Source organism: Scomber japonicus, chromosome 16 (assembly GCF_027409825.1).
Source record: "Scomber japonicus isolate fScoJap1 chromosome 16, fScoJap1.pri, whole genome shotgun sequence".
NCBI lineage: Eukaryota > Metazoa > Chordata > Actinopteri > Scombriformes > Scombridae > Scomber > Scomber japonicus.
Window position 1 is genome coordinate 6,989,257 of NC_070593.1, and position 9,618 is coordinate 6,998,874.

The window sequence follows — 9,618 nt, forward strand, 5'->3', positions numbered from 1 at the left end:
AGTAGAAATATGAAAGCAATGTTCGAAGCTTGATAAGCGCAGTTTCAGGAGCGGGAACACACCAATTACACCCCTTCCGGCTCCTGTATAAACAGACCTAACAGCTTCCCCCTCGTTCACTCTCGCTTTCGAGTCCCCCCCCCCCCCCCCCGCCCTCTCTTCTGTTCTTCTCTCCTCTCTCACAGGTTCCTCGGGGTTCGTCACTGCCCGGGCGCAGTGACGAACCCCCCCACACCGCATCAAGAATCACTGTATCAAGAATCACTCCGCATCAAGAATACACAATTCATTCAAATTCTGTCAATAAATCTGTTAAAACATATCTCCTTGGTGATGTGTTCCTTGCTTGTGAATTATCATTTAAAAGTAAACAGATTGTCCTGCATTTGCTTGCTTACAATTGCTTTAGACTGCATTTTAAAAAAAGTAGAAAACACATACCTCACTGATTTATAAACATACAAAACTCAACAATCACCATTTTATTAAGATGATTTGTATTAAGTGAAACATTTCTCCCAGTCTACTCATGCGCAACGACCATTTCTTCTTCTTCTTCTGATGATTGCAAACAGGCTGCTGTCACTGCAGAAAATTGACCAAGAAATCCAACACTCAAATCTTTTACTGAAATGTCACACATTGAATTGCTAAGCTTGACAGTGCAGAATGATGTATGTGCAGAGTTTGATCTGTTCATCACTGACCTGCAGCTGGAACCAAAAAATGTCAAATACATGACTACAAGACATCTGGAAAATATACAGCCTCAGTTATCTCTTTTTAGTGATTTTACAGAAGTTTTTATCATTTATGCAACCCAGTCGGTGGCCCTTTTCTGTGGAACAAAATACTACTTATAGAACATTTTATTACATTGTTGAACTAATCATTTAAAATGTTTAAATCCAAATTGTTATGTGTGTTTGAGCCATTTTGTTTTAAAAGGTATAATTAGTCATTTTCATTCTTTATCGACACTCAATTGAAAATTGGGCTTGTCCTTTTATTCAAATTACAAACAAATGCCTTCAGAGCATAAGAGGGTCAGTGGGTTTATTTCAATGAGTGGAAGATTATACTAATACTAGAGGTTGCATATGCGCAGTAGTGTTTCTCTGTCCTGATTATGGCAGCGATTAATTATACATGTAAAGTATTATATTGCAAAGACTTAAGGTGCCTGTCTTGTGTGCGTTGGTAAAAAGTTTGGCACACGTGTGATAGACACTTTGATTGTGTGATGCTGTGTTTTATGGCACAGTGATCTCTTGGGCGTTGTGTGTTTTGAGGCTGTGCTTTGTGTTGGGTTGTGATAAACCTGTTTTCTTTGTTCTGTGGTTTTTACATTCTGATTCATAGTTTGCACTGTCTGACCCTGGAAAACTAAAAGTGAGCTTGTTGGCTGCTTCGACTTATTATGAAGTTTTTGTTTTGTTTGAGTTTAGGTTAGCTTTTTTTTTGATCATTTTGGGGGAAGACTATACGTGGCTGGCTCAGTAGCTTCCCCACCTTTGGTTTCTTTCACCTTTGGGCTCCATCCCTTTTTGTTTGTTTACTTTGCATTTTGAGTATTAAATAACGTTTTGTTATTTTGTGGTTATTCAGAGGTCTTGGCATCCTTTGATATGTTTTGGTCTCCAGCTGAGCCTTTATTAGTTTAGAGCAGAGGTGTCGGGTTAGGGTTAGGGTTACCTTATCTCAGTCTTCAGACAGTTGATTCATCATGTGCTCATGATTGGTTGGAACAAAAACCTGCGGGCACACAGCCTTTAATGGAATAGTTTGGACATGCCTGGTTTACAGAGAAAGTGTTGATGAAGTAATTCTGTGTGAAGCATGGACTGCGTTACCTTCCACACGACATTACACGCTGAAATCTAACTCCGCCAATCTGGATCTCTTCCCATGAATCCTGAAGAAGCATTTGGTTGTTGAGTTGGAGATAAAATTAGTTCACGCTGCTCACACTAAAAAGGGCGAAGTATTAGTCAGCCATAAAGAACCAAATGATAATTAAAGGTAAAGATAAAACAAACCCTCATGGGCTGTGTGTGTAGAGACACAATTTGAGGTTCTAATCTGATCTTTTCATGACAGTTTGTTACGTTTTCCTTTGTTAAGACCACAAAGAAAACACTTTTCATCCATGCAGTGGAGTCAAAGCTGAGGCACACATACCTCATCAAAAGCTTCACAGTCACTTATGATGATGTTTGGGCGGAAACGCTCCGCTGTAACGTCCTTGTCTAACTTGCTGCTGAGATTCTTGACAGAAGCCTCGGACAGGAGCATCACAGGTCCGACATCTGGGTAAGCCACCTGCTGCATGAATGGGAAACAAGTACAACCAAATGGAAATCCTTGTCTTGTATGTAGCAGGTTGTTTGTGGTAACAAACTTAAAATCTGGCGATAAAAAACAACACACACACACAAAGTCCATTTTACCTCATATCGTGGGAAAATAGGCTCGATGTCCATCGACCTCCTGGGCTTCATCTGGGGTTCAAAGTGCACCAGGCGAAATGTTTCCTCTGCCCCCAAATAACGAATGAACCAGCGAGATGCTTCATCATCACAATCCTGGCCCTGAGTGTCAGCATGATACACTCTGCAGCATAAAAACAAGAGCCATTCATACAAGTCTGACAAAAAGTTGAAAATTTTAATTAAATTAAGTTCCCCTCATATGTGTCCTGTAGTGATGGTGTGGTCATCCTGCTGCCTGGCTGTGCAGCTGCTCTCATTTCAACTCCTCTGCCACAAACACTCGTAGGATCGGGAGCTTTGGTTTGGTCTGCCACCACACTCTGAAGACCTACCTTGTTAGTAACACTGACCAAGAAAGTGAGAATACCAGTTTAAACTGGATACTAGTAAATATGTCTAATTTAATTTGTTACACTATGATTAAAATAGATGCTTTAGAACAGGATGAAAGAATAGACATGAGACTGGAGGCATCATTACATTTTTTATTGAGCAAAAATCTGTAATAAAAAAAAAGAATCAAAGGCCTTTATTGAGAAAAAGATCAAACATTTGAACTGAAGTGTCTTACAGAGGCTGTAGCAAATGTTTTTATTAACGGTCTCATTAAGAGAAGTATAAAGGGACAAAGGATGGGTCACCTTTGCAGCTTTGGGTAACTATAATACATTAGTTACCAGCTGGATGTCAAACTACTGAAACATGTTTGTAAAGACAGTTGGAGGCAGTGGTAGTTGGTAGTTAGTAACCGTGGCGATGGACGGGGCAAACGGTCCCAGTCAGCCAATCAGCCCACAGTCAGAAGGTACAGATAATAAAGGTGGAAAACAAGAAGTCATTTTCTGGTTTTGGTTTAATTTCTATTCCAGCTTCTGATTTGAAGAAAGGAAACAGCATGTGAAGTTCCTATTTATTTATTTATCTAAAGGGTTAATTATATATTTAGGATTTTTATATGTCTTAATACACTTCTGGAGAGGATCTTTATATAAAACCATATTGTTCTCTCCTGGCCGTCCTGTGTAACTTATGTTGATTACATAATGTTTGCAGTAGTGAGATATATATAAATAAAAGTAGTATAAAGTAGTATAAGTTTTGGCAAAAGGTTCAGTTCACATTACTAGAGCATTAAGAATCACACTTTGATTTCTTACTGGTCTGAGACACTGGCGGATTGCTCATTAACTGAAAGGTTGTGTTCGTCACAGACCTGCTGCTGGAAAGTTTATTCAGCGGGTAAATGTCAAATACATGACTACAAAGAATCTGAAAATATTTACCCTGAGAGGTGATACAGAACAGCCTCACTTATCGCTGTTTCACTGATTTTACACAAGCTTTTAACATTTACAGCATAGTGGGTGACTCTTATCAAAATATAAATATAATTAACCAAAATACTACTTATAGAAAATTATATTATATATGTTGAACTAGTGAATTAGAATTTTTAAATCCAAATTGTTATGTGTGTTTGAGTGTTTTTATCATTTAGCAACTTCAATTATGCTGTTTTTAAAGGTATAATCAGTCATTTTCATTCTTTGTTATCACATGCCTTCAGAGCATAAGAGGGTCAGTGGGTTTATTTCAATGAGTGGAAGATTATACTAGTACTAGAGGTTGCATATGTGCAGTAGTGTTTCTCTGTCCTGATTATTGCAGGAATAATTACACATGTAAAGTATTATATTGCAAAGACTCAGGCACTTTCATTACTCTCTTTAATAGCATTATTTTCCTTTAGGATCTAATAACTAGTGATAACTGCATGTTAACTCAGGGGATTCGTCTCTATGAATCTATGAATCACAGCTCTATTTCAAAAACATGATCTTTGTTACGTATATTTAACTGTTGGAAACTACATACAATCAAATACTTTCATTTGAGTGGTCTAGTGGTTATACAGTGATAGTGCTAATAGCAAAACCACCTTCCCCTTACAAAACCATGAGTTAATGTTTGTCGGCATGTGTCTCCGTCTCTGTCTCTGACGATCAACGGCTGATCTTGTACACCACATCGCCGACCTGCAGGATCCCCGTCTTCTTCACAGTGTGCAGCTGTCCAAACAACGGAGCCGATTTGTAGATGTGCTTCTCAGATGGTTCGCACAGCCGATAGCTTTGAAAAAAAAAAAGATCATCGGAATGAGTTCAGAGGCATTTAGGTGTGAGGTTACTACAACACACCGCACATGTACATACTTAGATATAATAATTAGACTATATGTACTTCAGAGAATAAGAAAAGTTTCCATTTGAATGAGTGCTGACTGACCAAATTCGGATCAAAAAGACATAAATTATATTAACATGTACAAAACAAAAAAGAAACTGTAGTTATAAATCAATTAGGAACTCAAAAAGTATAATTCTAGATACTTAAAAGACAATCAGAGCCTTGAATCTGCCCAACAGTCACACAGGTGGCCCAATTTTTAGCTTTGTGTTGGAATTTGACTATTTTTCTCTTTTGAATTTAAGTATGGATGAAATTGTTTTTTTTAAAGTTTTAAATGGGAAATAACACACACAAAAGCAGCTTTGTCACATCTATTCAACATGCATACCAGTATTAGACATTATTAGGTTAGTGTAGAGACTTTGGCAACTCAGAGCTTCTCTGTTCTGTGGCTGAATTCAAGAGCAAGATTAAAGTAAGATGTTTAGAAAAATATGCATTCGGTCTTGTTTTGTTAATGGGTTATCACTTAAGAGGAACCAAAATCTATAGTTAATATTATGTAAAATGATCTCCACCGTGTTTGTTGGATGTTACATTAAACAGAAAAAGTCTTAACTTATATAGACAGGTGGAAGCTTTAAGCCTCCTCTTGTCCTTGAGTCAAGGAAGGAAGGGAGGAAGAAGGATGGAAAGGAGGGAGGGAGGAAGGAAGGAAGGAAGGAAGGAAGGAAAGAAGGAAAGGAGGGAGGGAGGAAGAGAGGAAGGAAGAGAGGAAGGAAGAGAGAAAGGAAAGGAGGAAGGAAGGAAAGGAGGGAGGAAGGAAAGAAGGAAGGAAATAAGGAATGAGGGAAGGGAGGAAGGAAGGAAGGTATGGGGGAGGAAAGAAAGAGAGAAGGAGGGAGGGAGAGAGGAAGGAAGGGAGGAAAGAGAGAAGGAGAGAGGAAAGAAGGAACAGTGAAAACAGACGGGGTCAATTTGACCCGGGAGGACGACACAAAAGTTAATAAAAGCTTTTCCCACAGACTTTTGAGATTAATGTCATATAAAGAAAAAAAAGCTTCTTTCATCATCATCATCATCACGGCCTATTTACCAATTACCAAAATGTAAAATATCAACCTTCTCTGAACCAAATTTTGTTAAAATGTTTACCTTTTCAGTGTTTCCAGAGGCTCTTTCCTGCTGATTATGCCTGTTTCAGGGTCAACTGTAGTGAAAATGCATCTGGCAACAACACAAGAAACATCCAATTATATGAAAGTGAAAATCCTGCAGTAAGACAAACTGTTGCATTTCTAACATGTTAACATCAAATACATAAACTATTTCCATGGCAGTGCAGCTATATGGCTTCACTGTGTTTTAGGTAAATGAAGTGATTCTGTGTTACCTTCCACACGACATTACACGCTGAAGTCTAACTCCGCCAATCTGGATCTCTTCCCATGAATCCTGAAAAAGAAGAAGCATTTGGTTGTTGAGTTGGAGATAAAATTAGTTCACGCTTCTCACACTAAAAAGGGCAAAGTATTAGTCAGCCATAAAGAACCAAATGATCATTTTTCAGATTGGAGGTAAAGATAAAACAAACCCTCATGGGCTGTGTGTGTAGAGACACATTTTGAGGTTCTAATCTGATCTTTTCATGACAGTTTGTTACGTTTTTCTTTGTTAAGACCATAAAGAAAACACTTTTCATCCATGCAGTGGAGTCAAAGCTGAGGCACACATACCTCATCAAAAGCTTCACAGTCACTTATGATGATGTTTGGGCGGAAACGCTCCACTGTTACGTCCTTGTCTAACTTGCTGCTGAGATTCTTGACAGAAGCCTCGGACAGCAGCATCACAGGTCCGACATCTGGGTAAGCCACCTGCTGCATAAATGGGAAAATCAATAAGTACAACCTTAAATGGAAATCCTGATATCCTGTATGTAGCAGGTTGCTTCTGGTAACACATTGAACACTGTGAACAATTAAAAGTTAGTCATTAATGGCACATCAGTGTTTGTTTGGATTTGTCACAAAAATGTAATGGGTAGGAATGTCAATTAGGAAAGTAGGATGTAGTTCAAGAGTTAGACTGGGTCACCTGCTAATCAAAAGGTCAGTGCTCTTCCAATTAATGTGAAAGTGTCATTGAGCAATATAGTAAAACCCAAATTGGGAAATCTGGGAATATAAAGTAACACACACACACACAAAGTCCATTTTACCTCAGCTTGTGAGAAAAGAGGCTCGAGATCTATCGGCTTCCTGGGTCTCATCTGGGGTTCAAAGTGCACCAAGCGAAACGTTTCCTCTGCCGCCAGATAACGAGTGAGCCATTGAGACACTTCGTCGCCGCAGTCCCGACCCTGAATGTCAGCGCCAAACACTCTGCAGCATAGAAACAACACGAGCCATTCATACAAGTCTGAAAACAGATTAACAGTGTTCTCCACATTATGGAAGTTCACAGCTGACTTCTATTGTCTGCATCTCTTTATTAATTTCAAAGATGATTAGCTCTTCAGATAGTGATGATATTTTAGAAACTGACTCCTGATGCCATCGGTTAAATATTCAATGAAGCTGCAGTCAAGAGGACAATGAAATAAATAAACATCCGATTAGAGAAGCTATTCGTGACAAAATTAAACCCTGATGTTGACCTGCAGTTGATGACGTTGTTGTCGGGCTGATTGACGGGAAAACGCAGCTCTTCCATGTTTGGGCCGTTCAGACAAACCTGAACTCCCTCGCAGGTCAGAGACACCAACACCAGACGAGGCTGCTGTCTGCCCGTCACCATGTGGCTGTCCTCTTTGACCACCAGCCAGTGTCTGCAATCAAAACAAACACAAGAGTGGATTTCCCCAATCTGCATCATTTGGCATCCCTGAATGAATTCCAGTAACCAAATCTGTAAATTAAGCTCTCACAAACTTAAAACAAAGTTACCAAAATAGGGATTAAAAAGAATAATTACAAAACATATATTTAATGTGTGATGTGTACAGTTTTTCTCATGACCTCTCATGAACTCGTGCCATTTTAGCTTTTTATTAGATTTGCTCATGTTCTGTGTTATCACTGTTAGCATAATTGAATAAACTGGGTAATCCCCTTTGAAAAGCATCCAAGGTTGTAGACCTAGTCTTGATGAAAGCCTTCACAACAGTTGGCAAACAAGTGTATCAGGACAAACAGAGAAGGAAAATGACCTTCCAAAACCAAATTCAACAGGTATTACTCATAGTCTAAACAAAAGGCAGGGTTTTATTTGTGCCACCTTGCGTCCACAATAGTGAAATAAACTTAATGTCTACCTGGAGAGAGTTAAACCAGCTGTACAGTTTATAGTTCAGAACAAATCCAGTTATGCTATAAAGCTGAGTTTAATTACTGTTTATTTAGTTCATCAACAGCAGGGATGCAAAATGGCACAGGTGAATGGCCCAAAACTATTTAATCAGTAGAAGGGATGCAAACTTAAGGAAATCCATTTCTGGGAAAAAACAAGTAGAGAAAAAATAATGAATGAAAATGTTCATGGTAAACTATGAGACATTAAGTCAAAACTATGAGATACAGACACTTTTTAAAACTTTTTAATTGTCCTTGTTTTACTCTTACTATGGTAATTTGGTCTTGTTACCCCTCACCGAGGACAGGTTCAATATGTTTTAAGTCTGCCGTAAACCAACATTCAGGTGCCCAAATGAATAGTCTTTTTCTTGCTGTAATCATTCCTCCTGTTCACACTGACCATTAGAAGATGCCTTCATAATGAACTTATAATTTAAGAGATAGAGGACAAAATCCACAGTCCTCCTTCTGTGTAAAAATGTATTTAAAAGTTTATATGAAGCTACTATGAAGCTTCAGTCGTCCAAATGAGTCGAACAATGTGGCAGATATCAACTTTATATGACTAACTCAGACTGCTGAAGCCTCATATAAGCTTCATATCAACTTTTAAATGACTGTGTGGAAACAGTGAGGATAATAGCTCCCATCACTAAGACTGAAAACTCATTTAAAGATCTTTTAACAGTCATTATGAACAGGAGGAATGATTACAGCAAGGAAAACCTCTTTCTCTGTTCATATGGAAACGAGAGTGTTGTTTTTAGACACACTCAAACAATTGTGAACTTATCCTTTAAGTAGTAGGGTAGGACTTTATCCAAAACCAGTTTCTGTTGGTGTGAACAGGTTAGAGACATTATTAATCTAGCTGCAACAATTTGAGTTTATTATTACCTAAACACACAGTATCAGTAATTGATTGTTGGAAGGTCATGTTTTGTTTTGTTACCATTCCTGTTATTTTGTCCAAACAGCTCAGTAATGTGACTAATTGCACTCTGAACATTATAAACTCAAAACTTTAATGCAGCACTCACCGATCCTGCAGCTCTCCGAACTTCAAACCCATTTTCTGGCATTCTGCAAGAGCCACAGATACTCCTTTACCAGACTTCAGAGGGTGAATGAGGAGCTGGGACACTACGCCAACACGAACAGCCTTTTCTGGCTTTATTAAATATTTATATCCAAGACCAAGTCCCAGAACAGCAACACCAGCTCCGCCGATCAGAAGAGCAGCTTTCCTATTCTGGGACAAAGCGTTTACAGCCAGCTCTTTCAGATCCATTTTGCAGCCACGCAGATTTTCATGAACATTGAACTTTTGTTAAAGTGACAGCGGCTTTTTATGTGCGACGTCCACTAGCTGCTTGCCTCACGCACATCCCAACAGGGACGTGTGTGTGTTTCTACAGTTTGTTGACCAGGGGGCAGGCCACAACCGGTCACAACCTATGGATGCAATACCCTCTCTGACCACTGTATGAGTTGCAATGGCAGAGTGGCGCTGTCCGTGTTTCAGCTCGTTGACTCCGTGAACTCTGCTTGAAGAGAAGAAGCAGTGAGCAAAGTTAAAT

General features: G+C 38.9%; 1 protein-coding gene across 3 annotated transcripts; it reads right to left on the minus strand.

Annotated features, from left to right (window-relative positions):
- Positions 1-1,819: 1,819 nt before the first annotated feature.
- marc1 (mitochondrial amidoxime reducing component 1) lies at positions 1,820-9,416 on the minus strand. Of its 3 annotated transcripts, none has more exons than XM_053335547.1 (7): positions 9,079-9,416; positions 7,342-7,512; positions 6,904-7,066; positions 6,419-6,559; positions 6,076-6,137; positions 5,838-5,909; positions 2,964-4,622 (listed from the first exon to the last, which is right to left on the minus strand). In XM_053335547.1, exons 1-7 carry the CDS (start codon positions 9,327-9,329, stop codon positions 4,496-4,498), a joined length of 987 nt encoding a protein of 328 aa, XP_053191522.1. In that variant the 5' UTR covers positions 9,330-9,416; the 3' UTR covers positions 2,964-4,495. The 3 variants fall into 3 exon arrangements, with proteins under 3 accessions (XP_053191523.1, XP_053191522.1, XP_053191521.1); XM_053335546.1 differs by having other exon boundaries at positions 6,419-6,562; XM_053335548.1 differs by lacking the exons at positions 2,964-4,622; positions 5,838-5,909; positions 6,076-6,137; positions 6,419-6,559 and adding exons at positions 1,820-1,915; positions 2,182-2,325.
- Positions 9,417-9,618: the final 202 nt, after the last annotated feature.